Source organism: Panthera onca, chromosome D4 (assembly GCF_046562875.1).
Source record: "Panthera onca isolate mPanOnc1 chromosome D4, mPanOnc1 haplotype 2, whole genome shotgun sequence".
Classification (NCBI taxonomy): Eukaryota; Metazoa; Chordata; class Mammalia; order Carnivora; family Felidae; genus Panthera; species Panthera onca.
Genome location: NC_138351.1, coordinates 76,991,815 through 77,015,543, shown reverse-complemented (window position 1 = coordinate 77,015,543; position 23,729 = coordinate 76,991,815). Strand labels below are relative to the sequence as shown.

The window sequence follows — 23,729 nt, the reverse complement described above, 5'->3', positions numbered from 1 at the left end:
CCTGGAACGCTCGCGGAAAGAGATCCTGGGTCAGGACCAGGCTTGGTGACAGGAATCCAGTGGTCACTTAGCGACACCTACCATGGGGATGAAAGGAAGAAACAATGACTCTTGTGTAAGGCATTCTCTATTCTCATCTGGGCTGGCTGTTCCCATTCTACAGATGGGAAAGTTGAGGTCTGCTTATGCAATCTGTTAGAACCTATAGTTGCAACATAATAACCAACTAACAGCGTTGTTTTTTTTTTTTTCTTCACCCTCCTGAAAACTCAGAGCAAATTCAGTCTCCTGCTTGCCAAAGCCCCCCATATCCTCAGAGATGGCAGAGTTATGGGTTGACAGACTGCATATTTTCTTGTTTTAGGGTATGTGCACACACAAATACATCCTCCCCTGAAGCCCTGGACACCACCCCTGTTGTCCTTCCCCCTAGGGCAACAATACAAGGTGGATACTGCTGTAAGCTGGTTACCCTTGATTCTATTCGGCCAGGGGCAAAACCACACTTGTTCTGCTATCACAGGCCTATTCCCAGGAAGGTGATACAGGGACTGAGGGAGCGGGGCTGTCCGAAGGGACCCTTCTCTCTCAGCAGTCCTGCACTAAGAACGTGGAATTTCCCTGGAGATGAATATGGGGCTTTTGTTCTCTCTCTGCCTTCAGCCCCTTAGTGAGAACAGAATGGTCTGGAAGGAACCCTGGTGCACGGAGGCAAGCTTTTGCCTTCCCCAGGTCGGCAGCAGCAGATAGAACCCATCAACCCGAGAGCAGCCTCACTCACAGATGTCACGGCACGGGGTGTGTTTCCTGCCGCTCTATCTCTCCTGTTCTTCCTTCATACCTTCTCACCCCTCCATCTTTCCACACTAGGGGGTCCACTAGTGGGTCCAGCTCCTGGGATATGCCAGGTTCTGTATCAGGTGCTGAGGCTGCAAGGCGAGTGAGACCCACCCCCTGCTCTCAGGAAGCTCACAGCCAAATAGGAAAGATTAACAGGTGGATAGACAGTTACAACCCTTTTGATAAATGCTGCAACAAAGGAAAGCATGCGCATGTGCGTGTGTGCACTGTGTGTGTGTGTGTGTGTGTGTGTGTGTGTGTGTGTGTGTATAGGGTCAGGAGTGAAGGAAGCAAGCCTGGGAGACTGGCCCCTAACCACGTAGGGTGGCTGGGAACTTTCCTGGAGGAGATGTCCCAGCAGAGCCCGGGAGGGTATGGGCATTTGCCAGACTGGGGTGGTAGAGAAGGGATTTGCAGGGGACAAGACGTGAATCTGGGGTGTGGGAAAGCCTGGTGAATGCTGAGTCCTCTCAGGCCAGTTTGCAGCAACAGTGCCTGAATCTCTCCAGGTGCTCTTTAGGGACACCACTGGCTTCTTTTTTAGGTCTTTGAACGTCTCCGTTGCTCAGTCTTCCAAGCAGTTAGAGAAACTGCCATTGCCTCTGTCCATAGCTGAGTCCTCTCGCACAAGGGCTAGGCTGCATCTCCAAATGCCTGCAATGGAGTCAACACACGGGGCTAGTTTCAGAGGTACCTGGAGAATAGTTAGGAAAGCATCAAGGTTATTATGAAGATGGCATGAGGTCGTGTGATGAGTTGACTTGTAGGAACTCAAATCAGTCATTGTTCCCCCCTCCTTATCAAAAGCGTACCTTTCAACAAATACCGACATACATACCCGGTGTACGTGAGTCTTCTGCCCCGTTTGCCAGATGTGTGACTAGGGCAAGGCATTTTGATTTGCTGAGTCTCAGGGTATCTTCAAGATGGGTATAGTGATGCCTGCTTCACAGTATTGTTAGCAGAATTAGCAGAAACAATGATTATAAAGTGATAATCACTGCACCTGGCATATAAGAAATACTCAGGAAATGCGAGCTGTTATTGTGATCATTTATTACTGTGAGACGCAGTTGAGTCAGTGATGATTGTTATTACCATCAGTTTCCCAAAACAAAAAGCCTAATGGTATAGCTCTTTCCAGTCCTGAGTACAGAAGCCTAGATAAGCCTGAAGTCATGGCTGTTTCCCACTGGATGATCTGCCAGCTTGAATTTGAGTCCTGCCTGAACCTGGGGGTGGTTGGGGTGGGGAGGGGAGCAAAATTATCAAAAAGCACAGCCTGGAACCCAGCAGTGGGGCACAGGGGAGTGTTTGCACAGCTGGGCACTGAGCTTATAATACACGAGAAGGATGTGTAGGGCTGTGTGCGTTGGGGAAAGGGATGGCGGAGGAATGGGCAATGATGACTGATTCGTATGCAGTTCCTACTGTGGGCCAGTTAATCACATGATCTCGCGTTGTCTTCATGAGAAGCCGGCAGGGTCCAGAGTATTATGTCCATCTTCCAAATGAGAAAACTCATCTGCTTAAGGTCACGTGGCTGGTAATAGGCAGAGGCAGGATTCTATCCCAGGACTGTGTCACTCTAGAGCCCCAATGCCCTACTTCATCCCTGTAAGAACAGATGCCAGGTACTGAGAACCACTATACGCCAGCAGGCATGCTGGGCACCTCGCATACAGGATCTCAGTGAATCCTAACAACAAACCCTCTGAAGCTGGTGTCTTCCTGCCTAGGAAACTGAGACTCAGGAGGTGCTGGGGTGGGAGGGGGGATGTATATAATCCAGAGACATATAGCTGGTGGAAATACCTGCTCTTTCCTTTCTTTCTTTTCTTGCTCAGGGCCTGTCACCATTTACGTTTTGCTGTTACTTAACCACAGTGGGCACTCCAAAAAGTGTCCTCTCTGGGAGGCATTTCTCTTCCTCTTGAAACAGGTAGACATACTTCATCGGAAGAGTGAAAAAATAGAGGCAGATAGACCAGCATGATTCTAGCCTGCATGATGTTGGTCAGTTGGTTCCAGATTCTTGTTTTCTATCAACACCCTGGCTTTGGGTCAGGGCGCAGGCTTCGAGCCAGGTCTTAGAGACTGACTTGACCGCTGATCCATTGGGTTGGAGCTGGTCTTTATCTGACACACAAGCCCTAGACCCCAAGTGTTCCTCTGTAGGATTCTTGGAGTCTGCCCTTCTGTTTCCTCACATTCCATGGGCGCCCGATGGAAGGCTTCTTTTAGAGATCTTGGTCCAAGAAGTCCCTGAAGTCTGAGGCACCACAATCACTGAAATTCACAACCGGAAAGACCCTTAATTCAATAAATCTATTAACTGTAGATGATGAAATGGGTAATGAAAAACTTGTTCAAAGGGAACTATAAACTAGTGACAGGGTTAGGACTCAAACCAGCTCCCTTTTCTTTCTTCCTTCTCATTCCAAGAAGATGTGTTAAGAGACCCTTTGTCCAAAGGTATCTCCTTTTTGTTTCTAACAGCTTTATTGAGATATATAATGTACATACCACACGTCAAAGGTATCTTTTTGAGCCTTCTCTTCCGGTGGTGATTCTGCACAAAGACACAGTTTGGGTTGAGTTTCCAGAAGGAAACACAACTTTTCATTATTGTCTTGTTGAGAAGCTTCTTCAAGGAAAATGAAATTGGAGGTAAACATGCCTCCCACTTTCAACTATGTCCCGTTTTCTGTCCCACCTACTGTCAGTGATTCAGGGAGGCAGCTGGTGGGAGGGGGACAGGGGGGCACAGCCAGCAGGGGCTAAATGCAATACAAAGTGTTCATTTATATTAACGTATGAGCGAAGCCGACCCCCTGCCCTGGTTTTGTCCAGCAACAGTTTTAGTGTCTACTCTGTGCCAATGCGGCACCAAATTCAACGTGGCTCTCCCTTCACAGAGCTTGGTCCAGACTTGGAGAGAGATAGGTAATGAGGAAATCACAATGCAACGTGGAAACGCTAGGAGCAGCAGCCACACAAAGCGTGGCTTGGACACCAGACTCAAACTGTGCATTGGGTCAGGAGGGGCATCCCAGGAACCCTGCAGGAGGCAAGGTTTAGGCCACGTAGGTGGGTAGGGAGAGGGGAAGTTTCAGGTAGCAAGACACGCGTGTACAGAAAAGGCCCTGAGATACGAGACAAAAAGTGTATGGAGCAGATTGCTAGGGAGGAGCTGAGATAAACGCCAAATCCCCCTAGATGCGTGGACCATGTTAAGAAATGCGCCCGTTTTAGTAGGAGCCGTTTAAGGTCATTTAAAGATTTTTGTGTCATATTAATTTGCATTTCAAAAAACGATTGATTTTGGCTGGTGCAGGGTGGGGCTGGACCTGGGATTGAAGGACGTGTATAAGGGATGCTAGATAAGAGTCATCCGGGAAGATCAGTTAGGAAGTTGTAGCCTTGTTTCAGGAGAAAAATGATAGCAGCTTAACATTTCGTAGTCGTGAAGCTGGAGAAAACAGAAATAAATGGGTAAGAAATGGGGGCGCTGAAGGGTTTCGTTTTTAATTTTTTTTTAATGTTTATTTTTATTTTTGACAGAAACAGAGCATGAGCGGGGGAGGGGCAGAGAGAGAGGGAGACACAGACTCGGAAGCAGGCTCCAGGCTCTGAGGTGTCAGCACAGAGCCCGACATGGGGCTCAAACTCACAGAGTGTGAGATCATGACCTGAGCCGAAGTCGGACGCTCAACCGACTGAGCCACCCAGGCGCCCCAGAAGGGTTTCTTAAAGTAGAGCAAAGGAAGGTCAGCACGTGTTGGAGAGCGGAGCTCAGGTTTGAGGACAGTGAGCGTGAGGGTTCTCAGGGAGGTCTTCATCCAGCACAGCAGCCCACAGTTCACATTCCGATTGGCAGTACAAAGTGGGCAGCTGGACATACCCCAGACTGGTAATGAGGGGAAAAAACAAACAAACCGAAAATGCAGGTTTGGGACCCGGTTGGTAACCGTCATAGGAGACAGAGCTCCTTGTATAAAGACACAGCTCCCCTTTTGCAACTTGTCTCCTCAGGGAGCAGCCTTCCCCACCCTCCCCCCCCCCCCCCCCCCCAGCCCTGGGCCCAGTATTGTTTCTGAGGTTTTCTTTAGAGCGGCTTTATTTCGTTTAGAGGGGCTGTGCATGCTTCTCGTTTCTGGCCAGCTTTTCCTTCTGTAAAATGCTGTGGGATAGTGCATGTTAGGTAGGCTGGCGTTAACGTCTCCCATTTCATGGAGGAGGGAGAAGGGCCTGTGCAGCCATCGACGCCAGAGCAGGAGAGAAGAATACATCCTGCTAGGGCTTTGGCCTCAGCATTTGTATTTCGTTTAGCTAAGAATTAAGTAGCCTTTATGGGAGGTGCAGGGTGGATGGCCCATCTGTGTATGGATCACACGTTTCTTCCAGCACATCCATCGGCACAAGCTTCCTTCTCCTGCATCCAGCCCTGAGCCAGGATCAGGGGAGATACAAAGCATGCCCGCTCCCTTTCCACCCTTTGAGCCACGATATTTACAGTTTATTTCTAACCCTGCTCTAGAATCATCAGGCTTGCAAACAAGTTTCAGGTCCTTGGGCCTGAGACAGTTAGGGTTTTTATTCTCAAGTTTAGATATTAAGTGTCATTTCACAGAAACAGCCTTATTCATGTGGTTGCTCATAAACTACATTCGTAAAACTCAATTTATCATACTCTGAGGTGTGCCGTCACAGGGCAGTAGTGGGATGGACTCCCACCCGGTATGCATGCGGTTTGGCCACAGAACTGATGCTCCCGCCCACACATCAAGATATAAAAGGGCTAACCGCTCACATAATGAGGCTTTCTGCTCTCCCGAAGGTCCCAAGCGGCTTGAGAAAACAAGGAGAGACTGGCCTGGCTAGTATATAATGGGCAGGGGGGTTGGGGTATGTCTCCACTGTTTGAAATTCCCTCTGGCACCAAGAGTGGGGGCACCTGGGTTTGCCAAATGAGGGGCTGATGGGGAAGTGGGGAGTAGCGGGGCTTGGATGCTGTCAGAATCCAAGCATCAAATATGGAGTCAGAATCATTACAATTCACCCTGGATGTTTGGTTACTGAAATGTGCTATGATTCATTTAATTGAACTTGAACGTGTGTAAGTAAGCCATTATGGCACTCTATGAGGGCTGCAGTGTGAGGGTGGTAAGGGAAATGAAAATTCTACTAAATGCCTTATATAAGAGCCCAACGCTGTGTATTTTGAGAAATGAAATGAGTGCTTTGATCACTATCAATAATGTCTGAAGCTCTGAAGGCGATAAAGTGTCTTAGTGAGGACTTTTGTTATCGATTTAGTTTGTGTAGAGACATGTGTGATCTTGATTTGTTTCGGGTATCTGTGACACAAGAGATTTCCAGAGATCCTAGATGGAGGACTGTTGCACCCACTGACTGGACCAGATGAACACATCTTTGGCAATGGCCCAAGAGTACAGAGGAATGTAGAGATGGGTTGGACTGTTGGCCAGGGCGTCCAGTGAAAAGAGGACTGCATGAAGTTTGGCCAGTTGTGTTGCCTCTTGGGTCCTGTCTCATTATCAGGAACATCCCAGTGAAGGACTGAAAAGCAGCAGCTTTCCAGCAAATTCGATCATATATGATGGTTGGTGATGCCATCTATAAAGTTACTGGGTTGATCCTAGGGGACTCCTCAGATAGCCAAGGGGTCTTGGAAAAGAGGTGACCTTCTCCAGCACCATGGTATCCAGCCAAGGACCAAGGATGGAGGGGGGACCCTGTCCTACAGACGGGGTATGCCAAGGGCCTACGTTTGGCTCTGTGCTATAGCAGGGGGGTCTCGTGGCTGTGCTGAACTTTCAGAGTGCTGCTTCCCCAACCCAAGGCCTAATGGGCAGCAAGGGATGGAGGGCCACAGGTTCAGTGTCCGTGACAACCAGCCTTTGTTTCCAGGAGAGCCCAAGATGCAGCCAGCAATTGCACTCTAATGGCTTATGTTAATTTTTGTAATTACTTGAGTTCATGAATAATGACCCAGAGGAAAAATCCTTTTATGCTAGCCATCTAGCAGAATAGCTAAACACGCATATTTCTGTCTTGAAATAAATACACACACATGCACACAATACATACATATATATGTCTGTATATAAAAATCGTGACTCCATTTAACCTCTCAAAAACAGTCAAGATGACATCCTGACTACTTTCATCAAATAATTAGCCTTTAAGCTTTACATTTAGCTTCCCTTGGGAGGTACAGTACTATGAGTGTTTGCCTCCACCTCTCCAGGATTCCCTCTCTCCCTCCAGTAGGCTTTTCCTTCAGAAGCTGAGCAGTGCCACCCGCAACACCAACACAGGTCTGCAGTTTCCTGACTTTAACTTGAAAATTTCACATCAGTGCAGCACGACAGGAAGTCACGTTCCCTGAGTACCTCACACTTTCTGAATTAGGTACTTCTACGTATGCCATCCCATTTGTATCTTTTAATTCTCACAAAAGTGCTGTAAAACGTAAACTGTCTTTGCCTTCCACCAGATGAAGAAACAATAGTTCAGCAGAGTGACAAGAGCCTAGTAAGTTCCAGTAGTTGGGGCAGAGTAAGGACTTGGACCAAAGTGGAGCTGATGATTACAAAGTGGAGGTTCTTTCTACCACTCTAATGTATTAAACACAGTTATAGCAAGAATTAGGCAAAAAGTGAGGCAAAATGCAACAATTCTAGTTGGTTAAAGAGTAATTAAAATCGTAGAGCTAAAAGGAATTTTACCAACGATCTAGTCTAACCTCTTTACAGACTGGGAAACTGTTGGAGAGGTGTGTTGATTACCCGAGGCCACCTGAGTAGGTCAAGGGCAGAGCTGTGATTCAGACCTAGACGAAGTCCAGTGACTTTCCCACTAGGATACATTGGCAGTCCCAGAGCTGCCTCACTAACTTCGGACTTAGCCAGGAGAGCATGAATATTAATGATATTGACAAGATATAGCCATAGGTCTGGAGTGTAAGTATGTATTTTGCTAAGCAGCTTTGTACCTCACCACTGCCCTGCTTGTAAAATTCATCCAGGCATCTGCTATTTCATATCTGTAATTTGTTTTTGAGATCCCTCGAGGGGCTGTACGTCCTGAGTACAAATCAGCAGCCTAGTCAGGTGCAAGACAGAGCCCCCAGTTTCATACCAAGCTCTGCCTTCTACTTCCCTGTGACAGAGCTGGGTAACACTTTACTTTTAAGAGGCCATTAATTAGCACTAGATTAAAAGTACAACTACTTAAGCATTACTTGCCTTACCCACAGGAACACTGTAGGACTCCAGCCAAGTTTATCTTACTGACTGGAATAATGGAGTGTCCCTCTGCGGACTGTCTCTGGCTGGAGTGTACATTGGGATTGACCCTTAAAATCATTCAGGCAGTGCCTATCCCTGGCCTCTCAGGAAGTCCACAGCAATGTAACATTAGGTTTCAAGTATCTTAGGAAAAGACTGAAACAATTTCTGAAAGAGTAGACACATGAATATCATTTATTAATTTTTTTTTTCTTTTCTGAACACTTCTCATAGTGCCTGGCCCACAGTAGGTACTCAAGAAATAATGAATGAATCATTGCTCTAAAACCTTAATTTCTAAGTTGATTACTCAGAATGATAAAGGGAGGCAGGGACTTAACTAACCTGTAAGTAATCTGTTGCCTAAGAATACCGTTTTGTCCAACGTGAGGGGGCTACTACGTTAAGAAGACGAAGGTTACTGGAGACCTATCATCATTAGCAAGTAAACAGCAGCCAATTAAATAACTGAGGATATATTTTGTGTTAGGGACCATGCTATGTGCTCACAGCAATTTATACAATAGTAGACACATGAAATAGGGAGAGTGATGATAGAAAGGAACAGGTGACCAGGAGAGGAAATGCCTGAGTTGTGGCATTAAAAGTTGTGGCTGGCAATTAGGAACCCATAAAATAGGAAAGAGGGAAAGTATAGTTTGGAGTGGTTGGACCACCTCATGCCACTCAGGGAAGACAGGAACAGCTGTCACCTGTTGACTACATCCAAGTAGTTTTGCATCCATTGTCTCGTATTTTACACCCTTCCTGTGAAGAATCATTTCCATCATTTTCCAGAAGGGGAAAGGTGAAATGGCTTGTCCATGGCCACATGGAAGGTTAGCAATGGTTTTCAGAAAGTGTTCTGTAGATTTGCAAGTTTTGTTAAGAATAAACAGGAGGTTAGATGAGGGGATACATAAAGCTCTTCTCCAGGCCCACAAACCTGCTTCACCCAGAGCAGGGGTGATCTACTTGACATGATTGACTTGCATGTGAGACTACTCAACTAAGGGCACTGTTGCTTAAAAACAAAAAACAAACAACAAACAGAAACTGCTATAACTGAGGAAAACGGTGTCCTGGGGATGGACTACGTATGTGATTGAGTCAACACGGTAGGTAATTGAAAATTGATTGGACTAAGCACAGCCTGAAATATTCACATCAAAGAAAAAACTCTTCAGGAGGCGTCCATTTCCCACCCATTCGGAGTCAGCAGGTGCCTGCCGTACTTGAGGACCACGGCATGAGCGTAGTTCAGCAACGGGAAGCCCTAAGTGCTGAACAGCACTGGTGATAGCACTTGCCTCCAAAAGCATCGGCAGCTACAGGGTTTCTGGCCCATTTACGTCAAGCCAGCCCACAATGTACGTTTCTGTGCTGCAGACCCTGTGCCAGAGGCCTCGACCACTGTTATTGCCTCAGCAAGCCCCCCACTGACAGCAAAGACAGACCTCCTACTGCCAGGTGCTATCACAGAGAAAGTGGCTCTGATAACTACTGGAGCCATTTGTGATGCACTTTTAATTGGATCAGTTTCTTTTCAATTCTACGATCTTTGGAAATTGGATGCAATTTCATAATCAGAACACGGGGCTTTCTCCAGGTGAAAAGCACAAGAACTAATTCAACATCCTACCAATTATTTCCTTTCCTATTCTTTGGCAGCTATTACAACAGAAGCCAAAAAAGCAACGCTACCACCAAACAACAAACACAAACAAAAACAAACAAAAAAACAACAAAAAACAATTTTGAGTAGCCCAGCTCAGCAAATTTTGTTTCTTTGAAAAGCAGGGTGATAGCTCTTTGGCCCTGCATCTACGAGCAAAACATGCTGCTTAGCAAAAACAAAGCCTGAGAAGCCTTGTCACGATTTCCCTTATCCAGTTTTGGTCTTTTTAAAGACAAGACTTCTTCCGTTTTTGAACTGTAATTATAAGGATAACGCAAATGGTAGAGGCTCATTTCCTAACAGAGCGCTGGTGACTCTATCAACCTTGGGGGCTGATTCTGTATACCTGTGGGTGAGAGTAAGATTTGGATCATTTTTACATAATGGTGCCTTAGGCTGATTTTGGGCTGGGGTAGATCCTAACGCTCTCAAAGAATGCAGTGTCAGATATGGAAGCAAAGCGGCGTGGTACAACTTCTCTCTCTCCATCTCCCAAATCCCATATTTAATTAAAAGACATGAACACCAGCGATGAAGAAACAGTTATCAATTATTTAATTCTGATAGAGGAATGGAAATAAATCTCAAAACCAAATATTGTGCCGTCACTTGAGGAAAATACAGAATAAAGACCCAACAGTTTTGTCTTAGTAATGAAAATGTGATGTGCCCACATCTCCACTCTGCTGGCCCTGGCCTGTGTTATACAATTCTGCAGACAACTCTTAGCACAGGTCAGTGGAGAGAGGTAATATGAAAAATGATGAACTCTAGAGACTCTCCAAGAGTGTTTACTGACTATATTAGCATTTGTGTTTGTTTATTCCCATCTTTCTGTGCTTTGAAATAATTCCAGTCTATATGCTCCTATAAAAGGCAAGCAATTTCCAGGCTGAAGTCTTCCATACCAACCAACTAGGGTCAATCCATCCTCTGTCACATCTGCAATTAGAGACCAATCCAAGATGGCACAAAACCTCCAGAGCCGAGAGGTCCAAAGGGACTGTGTATGTCTCTTGGTGGCACTAAATGAGTGAGCTTTCACTCTGGTAAAGGTGAAGAGACCTGAGACATCATGCCCCAGGGCTGCGATGTCTGAAACGAAAGATGGAGCATGCACACTAAATGCAGCAGAGCTGAAGAGAAAGTATCACAGATGAAACACATTATAATAGGAGGGAAATATGGGACCGGGGTTAACGAGGCCAAAAGAGGGAAATCAACAAGGACTCAGTATAAGGGCAAATTTCAAATACAGGGGCAGGAGGCTCTCTACTGAAGCCTCAGAAGTGCCTAAATTCTAATCAAACTTCAGTTAACCCCATATCATATGTCTTATTTGGGGCAATGCATGTTAAAGCTCTAAATTTAGGAAGAAAATAATGCAGAAAGAAACAAACAGAAACAGAAACAAAAGAACTACTAAAAGACAGAGCTTCTAAAATTCTAAGAGTAGCCAGCGGGAATGAAGACCTAGGCCAAGCGCACTCTACAATACCACCAATAACCCAGGAATAAGGGTGGGGGTGGGGGTGGGGGTTGGGTAGGGAGCTGGCTGGGGAGAAGAACCTGTTCTCTCTTATCCCCTAAGGGGTGGAGTATCTTCTCAGATGGTAGCTATAGATCTTGATGCAGTGATCCCAACAGTCCAAGACCAACAGCTGCCCTTTAGGAGTGAGGGCGATGCCCACTGGACACGTGAGCCCCTCTCGAATGAGCACACTGTAGCCCCCGCCCTTGGGAAAGTGGAGAATTTCCTTTCGACTGCTATCGGCCACAATGAGATCGCCACGAGCATCCACACACATGCCGGCAATGCAGCGGAAATCCTCATTCTCTGAGAAAAAGTGGCTAATCTGGCGACCCAGCTGCCCATCGGGGCCCACAGAGCCAATGGAGAAGCCGCCCTCCAGGTGGTGCTCGTTCTGCCGATTCTCCAGATTGAGGCCCAAGCCCTGCGTGAAGTAAACGGTGCCCTCGGCGTCGCAGGTGACAAACTTGGGCCGCACGGCACTACAGAGGCAGCTGTATTTGACCACCCCTGCCCCCCGGTCAACAGTGAAGCACCAGAGCTTTCCACCTTCCACATCAGTTACCACGAACTGGCCAGATGGAAGGGCTGTGATGCCCCAGGGTTTGCTCAGCTGGCTCCGGTGACAGGCCACGCAGTGGCCATCCAAGGTGTATACCTTGAGGGAGTTGTCATAGCTGTCAGTCACACCAATCAGCCCCTGGCAGTTCATGGCCACTGAGAGAGGCGTGAGGTTGGGCAGATCAGCCCCAAGGAAGCTCAGCACAAAGCTGTCAATGCCACTGGGGCTGCGGCGGATCTCCTTCAAAAAGCCTTTGCGAGTGAACACTTGGATTCGGTAGTTGCCTCGGTCGGCAACCAGCACCTCGCCCTGACCGGTCACGTAGAGACTCACCGGGAGGTTGAACATGCCTGGCGTGCTGCCTTTGGCCCCCATCTTCTTGAGGAAGAGGCACTGCTGGATGTTGGCGGCTGGCTCGGAGCCCCGCTGCTTCGCAGGCGAGGCCCTCGGGCTGGCAACCACTTCCTCGGGGCTCACGTCCATCTCTCTGAACGTAACAGAGGTGGAGGCGGCAGAGGCTGCCGCCTCCATGGCCCAGGAGTCTTCCATGTTGACGGTCCGGGGCTTCTTAACAGCCTGCCCGATTTGGAGGGGGCCGACGTGGCCCACCTTAAGCAGCTCCACGTCCTGTAGGGTAAGCTCACGGGGCAGGCTGGCCGTGAGCTCCGGCTCCTCCTCGTCCGCGGTCTCCTCCAGGAGCGCGACATCCGCCTGCTTGATCTTGGCCAGGAAGTAGTCACAGCGAGACACGGCCTGCACCTCGGCAATGTTAAGCAGGTAACTCTGCTCCTCCACCACCTGACTGTTGGACTTCTCCACCTCAGCGAGAGAGCCCGTGAAGAACTTCCGAGAGCGGGCCAGCTCTTCCTGGACCCTGCGCTCCTCGTGCCCGTACTCCTGGAGCACTGCTTTATACCTGGCCTGGAGGTCCTTGGAGACCCCTTCCAAGGCTACCTTCCGCCGCTGCAGCTCCCCCATGAGCTCCCGCAGACGGGCCAGCTTCTCTCCGAAGTCGTGGCGCCGCTCCTCGGCCGCCTCTTTGACGGGGAGCGTACAGTGGCCAGGGGGCTGGTGGTCAGCCTCCCGGCAGGGCTCACACAACACCAGGCTGCAGCTCCTGCAGAACTGCCGGGGCAGCCGCCGCCCACAGGACCGGCACATGAGCAGCCCCACGGCCTCACTGAGCCCCGCCGTGTCAATGATCTTCAGCACGGTCAGGTTGTCCGTCAGCTGGGTGAGGCTGGTGATGCGGGTAATCTTGCTGCAGAAGGGGCAGCGCACACCGTTGATGCTACTGGCCAGGAGCTTCTCCAGGCACTGGCGGCAGATGGTGTGGCCACAGTGCAGGAGCTTGGGCCGCAGCTGCTCCTCTGTGAAGGACTCCATGCAGATGGGGCATTCCAGCACTTCCCGGAGGGCATCCAGGTTCAGGTGAGACGCAGCCGCTGCTGCGGCCATCGCACTTCCTCTGAGGGGCCTGCTAACACAGCCCAGGACCGAACAGCTTGGCATTCATGCTCCAGAGGGTCAAAGCCTGCTAATAAGAATAAGAAGCCATTACTGCACTGCCTGCATGAACTAATTCTCTCAAGAAACATCCAGAGAACAGCTACCATCTCTCATCCAGCCACTGACGTGTTTAACAAATACTTGTTGAAGTCTGTTAGGTGACCGTGATACACAGGGAAACGGAACAGATGCAGCACTGCATAGTAGGTGAGAATTCAGGTTCTCGAGTCTCTGATACTTAGTTGTGTGACCTTAAGGAGGTGGCCTAAACTTCCCAAAGCTCGGTTTCCCCATCACCCATCTATAAAATTGAAGTAATAACAGTATCTACTTTATATGAGTTTTGGAAGGGTTAAGCAACATGATGACTACGACGCACTTAGCACAGCCCGTGACCAGCATCATGCCTGATTAATGTTAGTGATTACTGACATCTACAACTCCATTTATATTAGGGGAAAAGCCTAAGAAAATTATAGGAAAGGACTACACACAAAGTTCTGTGGGTGCACGGTGGACGGAGTAACAGTTCCCAGAGGAACTGGGAAGGGCTTCCCAGAAACAGTGTCACTTCTGTGACAGGTCTGGAAAGAAACAAGGCCTTGTGGGATAAAGGCATTTTAGGCAAAGAAAACTATGTGACCAAAATCATGGAGCCTGTTTTATTATGTTATATAGAGTTCACCATGTCACATTCGGGGTCCTGGGAAGCATACAGGGAAACAGAAAATTCAAGTGATCCGTAAAACATTAGGTCGGGAAATACATGTATTTTTCATGCATCTATTCCCCTATCTACTCACCAGTCCACCCAACTAGGACTAGGTACCACGTGCTGTACTATACTAGGTTTTCAGGATAGAAATCCTGCCCTTCAGATCTCAAACTTTAGGAAAGGGGACAAGACATATAGGCAAATAATAGCCAAGGCAGAAAGCAGTAACAAACTCAGTTAGATGGAGGCTATGAGGCATCTACTCTAATTTGAAGGCAAATAGAATTTTCAGTAGGGGCTGGGGATGGCACTGGATAGGGCTCTGGAAGGGTGCACAGATACGTAGAGATGGGAGAAAGGGAGTACCAGACAAAGGGCAGTCTTAACAAAGGTTAGAAGGCAAGGGGAAGAGCAAGAACTTCAGGGTATTAGGAGAACCTGTTGCCTGTATACATTTGTTTCCTCATTTGTACAATGAAATAATACTGCCTTCACAAGGTCAACGCGAGGATTACATGAGATGATATAGGCAGTGTATGAAATGCTAAGTTTTGGCTTAGCACCAAAAAAGTCTTAGATAAATTTTAGTTCTATTTTCTCTCATCCTTAAGGTTAAAACTGTGGGGAGAATGTAGGTAGATTAAAGTAACTGGCGTGATTATGAGAATAATTATAAGAAGTCTTCAGAGCCGAAATGAGACCTTTGGATTTCATTTTGACGGGCATGGTGAAGCAATGCATGTTTTGAAGCAGAGAACTGATAGGATCAGAGCTTGAATGGAGTAGGTGAAAAGGCGGAGAACCTAGTCTGGAAGCTGCTGCAAAACCGCCTGGGGGAGGTAATAGGGAGCCTGAACTAGACAGCAAGGGGTGGAAATGGAAGGAAGATGCATGGGAGCAATATTCCAGAAGTACAATCACTAAAATGAGTAGATTGAAGTAGGAAAGTGGTGGAGCTAAGATAACCAAAGACTCAAGCCCAGTGATTTAAAAACCAGTAGTGCCTTATCAAGACCATTTATTTTTGGCCTGGAACACCCCCTGCTTCTCTAAGTACACGCCATAAATACTCCCACCCACCTTGATCCACATATGCTCATGAAATAGAACAGAGATCTCAGTGCTCTGAGACTTCCGTCATTGTGTATTTATACCCCAAATTAGAATGAACAGATCTGGCAAGGTGAGGCATGTGGGTAAATTGCAGCCCTTCTTAAATGCAAATTCTACAGCCACATCTGTGCTGTCCTGAAATGCAGATCCTCAGCCATCAAGGAGAAGAGGAGGGCAAGTTAGCTGGGTTTTAAGAACAATGCAGCAAGCTGAGAAGAGCTCCGCAAATGCCATCAACTTTCTCCACGCATACAGAAGAAAGGGCGTCTATGCGGAGATGCATACTAGATGCATATTACAGAATTCCCCGTATTTAGCTTTGCATCGCGATCTGACAAGTACTCAACAGCAGACACACACAGTATCCAAAAGCAATCCAACCTCTCTGAAATCCCACTTCCCTTCTACTGGAAGGGAAACCAATATACATCTAGTACCTTCTATGTGCTGGATGCCACACTAGATGCTTCATATACTTAATCTCATTTAATCTGCCTCATGCCCCTATAAAGTAGGTGCTGTTTTTATTATCTCATTTTGCCATGAGGAAACACTGGCTCAGAAACACTGGCTCAGGGTCACAAAGCCCACACGTGGTGAAACCATGCAGTACAGATAACCTTTAACTTTGCTTAACCCAGAATTACTTCAAGCTTCCCCCCCCCCCCGCCCCCCGCCACTGGTGTAATAACACTTGTTAACAAGTGTTCTCCAGACCATACTCTGGGAAACGCTGTCTTATAGCATATCCTTTTCTCCACAAATAAGAAAGAACAATACTATTGTTACGGTATTCAGCTTCTATAAAATGGGCTATATTGATTTATTATCTGGGTGACCCACTCTCACACAGCAGCCTGGCAAACCATTATGATTCAAATCCACGTCTCAACAAAATGACACATTATCACGTATCATGAACCTATAAGGTCTCAAGTGAATATCTGAAACTTAATACTGACTTCTTAAATGCCATGGGTCTGGGCACAGTAGTTGAGAAATGCTGATAGAAACCTCAACTCAGAATCCATGCAAACCTTAGTTCTAAACCAATAGCTTCGGTCCCTTCTTCCATCATCTGGGACAACAGACTGAGGGCAACATTTGGTGTTTAGATCAAGAGCATGTCACCTTACAATGCAAGGGACATCTGTTCTTCCCAAAGCTGGCACTGCAGATCAGCTAATTAAACAAACCTGCCAACCTGTAAAAATACTAGCAAATTCTTTCCCCAGCTTTCTGGAATGTCGTACCACCTCCTTCAATTAAAAAGCTTCTTACCGCCCTAAGCCATCCACTTTGAAAAATGAATTTACTATGCCCACATCCATATCCTAAAATACCTCAGCTGCCTGCAGCTTCACTAGGCTCTCTGAGGCAGAGGAGAATGTCAAGGATTCCTACTCTAATGCTGGCATGCTTTGCCAGGAAAGCTGGAGCTGCCATCACTAAAGCATCAGGGATATACCTCAGACTTGGAAAAAGCCTAAACTATGTTTCCCATCTCTAGGAGCTGGGAACAGTGCCTTCAGTAGGATCCTAGCCCGACACAGAGCTCTGTGTAACAAGCAGATACGTTCCCTCTCCTCCAGAAGCGTGTATCTAACCATTACTGTTAATACTGACAGTGATTCAGATGGAAAGTTAATTCAAACTCAGTTTCCATGAAAGGGCCAGATGGGTGACAGGAACTGTCTAACCATCCCAAGTCTCTAAGTTAGCTGCCCATTTTCTGCGAGCTATAAAATCTAAAACCAATCAGAACGAACCCCCAACATGTTCTTTATAATAGTGTTGTCTGACTTCATGATACCTTGAATATGTTTCCTGTTGTGTCTTTGTACTCTCAACTCTTGACTGCTCACCTCAGCCCATGCACTCTCCCATCACTGTTCTGATCTCATGATTAATACTGCACATTGCCTACTGATACCAGGCCAGCTCTTCAGGTGAGAATCTACCCCTTCAGCTGTGTTTGCTTCAGCTGCCTTAAGACTCAGGAAAATTCTACAGTCCTACCCTAGCCTAATCCAGCCGTTTCTGGCACCACCAGGCTTTCCCCAGTCCATGATTTAAACAACCAGGATAGCAGGAAAAAACAAAAAAGCAAACAGAAACCCATGAACCCTGAAGTCAGACAGAACTGGGGTCAAATCAGCACTGTCATTTTCAAGGTGTGGGACAATAGGTAAGTTATTTAACCTCACCAAATTTGTTTTCTTACTTTACAAAAAATAAGAAATTAAGGATAATGCATGTGAAGTGCCTAGTCTGGAAACCGGCAGGTATGAAATGAAAAATTGCTATCTATCATAGTTTTAGTAACAACCAGCAATGGTATTAACAATAACAACAGCTTGTACTGGTATAAACCAAGCATTCAGTTTATAAACTACATTTTCAAAGGATGACACGTCTTTCTTTTCATGACATATAAAAGCACATGAAGATTAATAAAGAGACTGGCCAGCTTTGAAAGAATTTGATTGAGGACACTAGGTATTCATGCTAGAAACTGACTGCCACATGAATTCACAACTTCTTTTGCCCAGAAAATAGGCTTCTTCTACTCGGGACTAAACATGGAATGCTAGAATTAGTAGTGATCTCAAAGAGTAAAATAGATGAGTAAACGGAGATCAGGAGAGAGAAATCGAGAACTTGCTAATCATATGGCAGAACGAGGACTAAAAGACAGGAACTGGAGGTGACCAGTATTATGCAGACTAAGAAAGAGGGCTCAGGAATCAGGCTTTCTGGATTTCAATCCTGGCCCTACTGCTCACTGTGGAGACTTGGACAAGTTAAGTAACCTCTCTAGTTCTTGGTTTATCTAAGAAAACGGGATTTACAACAGTAGCTTCCTCACAAGGTTATTGTAAAGATTAAATGGGATTATGTGAATAACACACTTAGTATAGCACCAAGGGAAGCATACAATTAACTGTGCAGTATTTATAAGAGTGCAGGGGCAGCCACTACTCAGCCAATGAGAAGAAAAGAATACGCACTTTACAACAGGCATACTGTATGAAGATACCAAATATTCAAGTTTCAAAAGTAAAAGTTCTGAGCCTTCACCAAAGAGTTTTTACCTGATCTCTGAATCAAAAGATTAGAGATGCCCAAAGGCCGTACATGTGTCACCTCCTTGGGGGCTTAGGCCGTCAGCAGAACTGAAGAACTTCAAGCAATTAATTAAACAAATCTTTACTTGAGCACACACTGAGTCTAGCCCCATAAAAACACTAGGGATATAATTTTGAACAAACCCAAACATGAATAGAGCGACTTACCTAAAAACCAGAAAACATGTAAAATAGTACTACGTTTCCTTTCACAAAGCATAAAAGTTCATCTTCCACTGCCACCCTCCTCTGGTTTGGCAGGGGGGTGGTTTTGCAAGGCTTATCACATTTCCTTTCTAAACTGTATGTATTCCTCTTGTGTTTGAATGGAATGCTGACCAAGTACACAACCATCTCCGGGCCCCCAATGGTCGCTCTCTGGGAGGTGCTAACAGGAGCGATTTTAACAAAGTCAGGGAGGTCCTCTCGTGACACCTGCCTAATCTTGTGTGGAAGAGGGTCTGAAGTTTATTTACACAGGGCGTTTAAGGTACCTGCCAACAGCTAAGAGAAACTCAACAAGTAGGAGCTTATAGGGAAACACAAGCATGACTTCCCCCCAAAGCTGTACCAGTCTGAGACATACAAAACAACTCAGAAGAAAATGTTTGTAGAAAAGGGAACCTCAGCTAAAGTATGTCAAGAATAGGTTAAACCAATAATAGAGTTTGCTGGAAAGACACTTTTCTTCCTCTTCTAAAACAGCAGGCGCTGGAAAGATTCCCTTATATCTTCCACAAACGTTTGGGTTAATACCAATGCTGCCAATGTGACAAAGAATCTCGAATATGGGAAAAACCAACAGTCCTTTCTCAGAGGACCTCCAACTCATCTCGACTCACCTACCCCTCTTCCAGTTGCTTTATCTACATACAACACATGTTCACTTAACCGTGAGCTTTTGATGAAAGGATCAGGAAGCAGATCCTGGGAAAGGTAGAGGAGGGGATGGGAGTTGGGGGGAGACTGGCAGGGGCTGCTTAGGGTCACTGAAATTTGGCAAAGCAACCCTCAGTTCCGTTCTAGCAATGCCTTCCTCTTAGAAGTGCTCTTATAAAACTACCATTTATTGGATGTCAGGCATCTTTTATACATCATCTCCTATTCTCGTAATCACTGTGAAATACATGTTTGTTATTCCTCTTCATAAATAAGGACACAGAGTCTCAAAGCTGGTAGGTAGTAGAACTGAGATTCAAATCCAGGTGTGTTAACTCCCAGTCATAAAACCACATCAACTCAAAACATCCGTTACGGTTCCCTAGCTGATGAGGCTACCACTGGCTCTAGGCAGTTTGGCTGAGAGGTTGGTAAAGGCACCTAGGAATGATTTTTAAATCAAATTGTTATACCAAAAGGACAAAATGGAAGGACTGTCACAGAGGCAGCATGTCAGTGTGCAGGGACAGTGATCTACCCAAAGGGCTTTGTAAACCTAACTACCAAACTCTCCAGACACAGGTGCACAGGGTTTAAATGTTGGAGAAGCCATTCTAATGAAACTAGTATAATATAACTTAGGAGTCAGACAGACCTGGGCTCACATCCCGCTGTGCTATGAAGCCTTAGGTAAAGCATTTAACCTATTAGTTTTCTCATCTACAAAATATGGAATAACATCTACAATGTTGGCAGGATTAACTGAGTCAATGCACATAATAAACAGTAAATGGTTGCTATTCTTATTTTTAATAGATTGAGGCTGCTAAGAAGTGTCTGTCCAAGGTCACCTAGTAAATTAGCAGCAGAGGAGGGATTTTGGACTTGAAGCCTCTGATTCCCAGGCTGATTCAATTCCTATCACGTTTTCCATAGCGGTGCGTATGACTATCCCAGCTAAATCTCTTGCCTTCTGATGCAGTCCTACTGTGTTCCTGAACTGGCTTCAGCAGTGCCATAGCTTGTCCTCCTGGAGCTGACAGAGCAAATGCTGTTACTCTGTCCCAGGGGAAAGAAACCCAAGAGATCATTTAGAACCAGGAGTTACTTTCCAGAGCGTGACTGCCTTCAGCTTCAGTCTCTGCTGTGAAGTGTTTTTTTCAAGCCAGCGGCCTCCACACCTCACCCTTCAGTCCCTAGCACCTCATCCCGTCTAACTTCAGGCTCCTCCCCTTATCTGCCCACTGGTCCTGGTCTAAGAGCAAATCCAGAACAAAGTCCAGGGCTACTCCCTACCTAATTGAGATAGTTTTGTCCCCTTTCGAGTGCAATTTGATATTCAGCAATACTCATGGGCAGTTCTTTCATTAGAGGGGAAGGGGCTGAGACAGTAAGACTAAGCAGGCCCCAGCAAGGAAAGAGGGAATATGCAGGGTTACAGGCTACAGAGATCTGAGTATGAGCCTAGCTCTGCCACCCTAGTTATGGAACCTTAAACAAGTCACTTCCCAAGACTTAGCTGCCTCACGTGTAAAACTGGATATGGTAGGGCCTGTTGACTAGTGCTGTGAGGAAAACTGAGTAAGAAAGCACATATAAAAATTACACATTACTAAATTTTGCGTGCTTGCTGTGCACCAGACACGAAGCACTCTGGTGTCTCTCACTGAAGCTTCACGGTCATCTATGATGTCGTTCTGTGATCAATTCCATTTTACAGATGAACAGCCAAGCGCAGGTAGGTTAACTAATTCATTCAAGATGACAAAGGAGGGAAGACAGAGAGCCAGGATTTGAATCCAGAACATCTGACTCCTGCGCAGAGCTCCTCAGCTTTGGCACTGCTGACATTTTTGGGCCAGATAATTCTTTGTTGTGGGGGGCTGACCGGTGCACTGTACAATGTTTAACAGTTTCCTTGGCGTCTGCCTACTGGAGGCCAGTGGTCCCCCGTACCCCAACCGTGTGGGCCGAAAACATTTCCAGGTATTGCACATGTCTCATTAGGAACCCTCTCTTTAGAACCTGGTGCAGGACTAAATGCTCAGTGTTCCCCTCTTCCTGTCATTCTTTTCCAGCCCAAACACCTCACTCACAGAGTCACTGCCTCTTGGAGCTGTAGTGGACCTTATTCAGGATTAATTCAGTCTACTTATGTAACTGATAAGGACGGTAAGGCCTGAGGTCTTGTTCTACTCATCCCCTGGAGGTCTCCCATACTATCTGCAATCACAGCTCGGAGGGGCAGGGGAAGGAATACTTAGGCAGATGACCTTGAACGGTTTCCTTTCTTGCTTTCTGCCTCCTTTAACCACTGTCTCCTCCCAAGCCTACCCCTTGCAGCAGCCCAGGCTGGGTTCAGAGTTACTGGCAGTGCCATAGTTGCCCTGTGATAAGCAATCTCTGGTTAGGGAGGGAGGGGGATTTTGCCCCTCCCGTGGAGAGTCAGGCTCCTTCAGGAGTCCTGATCCCTGAAGATTTCTGACTCCGCTGCTGAACCCCTGAACTCTGCTAAACTCCACACACTCAAGTCCACTCACATACTACCCCCCGGGGCCTTGGGACTCTAGTATAGTACTCCCTTTGCCTCCCATGCAGACTTCAGGAAAATTCCTTTAGCAGCCCGAGACACCAATCCATAAACCTATTCAGGGTCCTTAGAGCCCTTTCATTCTATAACCCAGTTAGTATGTCTCCAGCCTGTCTCCTCAACCCTCCCTAAATCCCAACCGTCTTACAACAGACAATTCAGCCTTTTGGGCTCTGTATTGCAGCCCTTACCAATTCTTTACTCATGTGCCCCAAATGCCTCTGACATAGATCCTTTCATCTGTTTCCAAATCGCTGCAGCCTTCAGCCCTGCATCCCAGCACAGCATCCCAACTGCACACCCCAGACTTCTGTGCCCCGCCTCAATCTGAGCCCCCAACTCCTGCATTCCATCAGGCAGTCTGCCGGCCTCAAACCTGGTTCCTTCCCCTTTTATCCACCCCATGTCATGTGCTGCCTTCAAACCTCAGCTTGATCTCTCCTTGCTAACAAGACACTGCCTCCCACTGATTCCCCCAAGAACTCACGCCCTCAATTTCCCCCAGATCTCATCTGGAAAACGCTTCCTCCCCAGGCCCTGCTCTCTCTGATCTCAGATTTTGGCCCCTCAGATGCATGGTGACCCCAGAATGCCTCAAACCTCCTGAGATGCGGCACCCCAAACCTCATCAGAGCCCCCCAGTTCCTTTTTATTTCCGAAATTCTGCACCCCCGATGCCTCCAGGGCCTTCAGATGCCCTCCCATCTCCCAGATGCTGCACCCCTCTTTCCTCGAGGACCCCCACATTACCTCAGGCCTCCCGAGATGCTGCACCGGGTATTCTGAGAGGCCCTCGCTCCCCTCCCAGCGGATCTGCATCTCCTCTGAGCTCCTCTGCCCCTTCGGATCCCTCCCGAGCCTGTCCCTCGCAGCCCCACCCCCACTCTGGTCCTGCCCCCCAGATCCGGTCCGCAGACCCTGCCAGTCGGGCGTGGGCCGGCCGCTGCACGCCAGCGCGGCCCCCCGCCCCGCCGCTAAGCCACGGCCCGTGACTCAGGCCACAGTCCCCAGTCCCGGACCCTCCTTCCCGCCCCTTACCTGACCGCCCGCGGCTCCAACGCGTCCACCGCCGCCAGCCCACCCGCCCGCCGCCCTCTGCGCACGCGCCGCCGCGCGCCCCTTGGCGGGCGCTAATTCGCACAGCCGTCTGTCCGTCACTGCGCCCCGCCCCCGGGGCATGCTGGGGCTTGTAGTCACACGGACCCGAGCGTCCGTAGCTCAGGGGCGGAGTAGAAGCTAGCTCCCAGCTGGGGACGTGGGGACCTAGGAACGCGCGCGTCCGCTTTGTGTCCCCCCTTGAGCGGACAGGGAAACTGAGATGAAAGCGGCCCGCCCAGGTTCCCTCAGCGAGTCCGGAGCTAAGTCAGAACTCGTGTCTGATTCCAATATGTGCGTTACCCGCTTCGCTGACCCGTGACGTCCAGGAACGGGCCTCAGCAGAGCCTGGGCTCCTGGCAGAAGGGCGTCTCGGCCAGCGCATGTGAGGGAGTGACCAGGAGAAGAGTACAGCTTCCCCCGGGGGCGGGCGCGGAGGCTGGACTCGCTTACAGAGCAAGTTTCTGGGGCTCCGTGTTTCTCCCTGGGACACGCGGCTGCCTAGACTCTAGTTCATGCGATGGACCTAGTGCTCAAGGGAGAGGAGTCTTTGCCTTGCTCGGTGGGGAGGCCGCAACAGAGGTATATAGGGGACCGCGCTCTGCACCTGCTGCCCCTGCAACGCAAAGCGCCCTCCAGGAAGCCCACAGTACAGCCAGTCAGGCCTTCGGCTGCTGAGCACCTGTGGCCCCTGAGGCAGTTCCAGGTCCAGTACCTGCTGGTGCAGCAGACCACGTGGTACAGTGTAGGCGCAGGGACAGGGGGTGAGGTTG

The 23,729-nt window shown here is 47.8% G+C and overlaps 2 protein-coding genes across 9 annotated transcripts in view; one reads left to right on the top strand and one right to left on the bottom strand.

The window, feature by feature from the left end:
* The window catches only part of ASTN2 (astrotactin 2), an 876,482-nt gene that overhangs the window by 648,805 nt on the left and 203,948 nt on the right, over nt 1–23,729 (top strand). The window lies entirely within an intron of this gene.
* On the bottom strand, nt 10,367–23,306 carry TRIM32 (tripartite motif containing 32). Of its 5 annotated transcripts, none has more exons than XM_060608870.3 (2): nt 23,260–23,306; nt 10,367–13,461 (listed from the first exon to the last, which is right to left on the bottom strand). In XM_060608870.3, the coding sequence occupies exon 2, from the start codon at nt 13,437–13,439 to the stop codon at nt 11,421–11,423; it is 2,019 nt and encodes a 672-aa protein (XP_060464853.2). In that variant the 5' UTR covers nt 13,440–13,461; nt 23,260–23,306; the 3' UTR covers nt 10,367–11,420. The 5 variants fall into 5 exon arrangements, with proteins under 5 accessions (XP_060464853.2, XP_060464848.2, XP_060464849.2 ...); XM_060608865.2 differs by lacking the exon at nt 23,260–23,306 and adding an exon at nt 22,900–22,979 and having other exon boundaries at nt 10,367–13,464; XM_060608866.2 differs by lacking the exon at nt 23,260–23,306 and adding an exon at nt 22,900–22,979.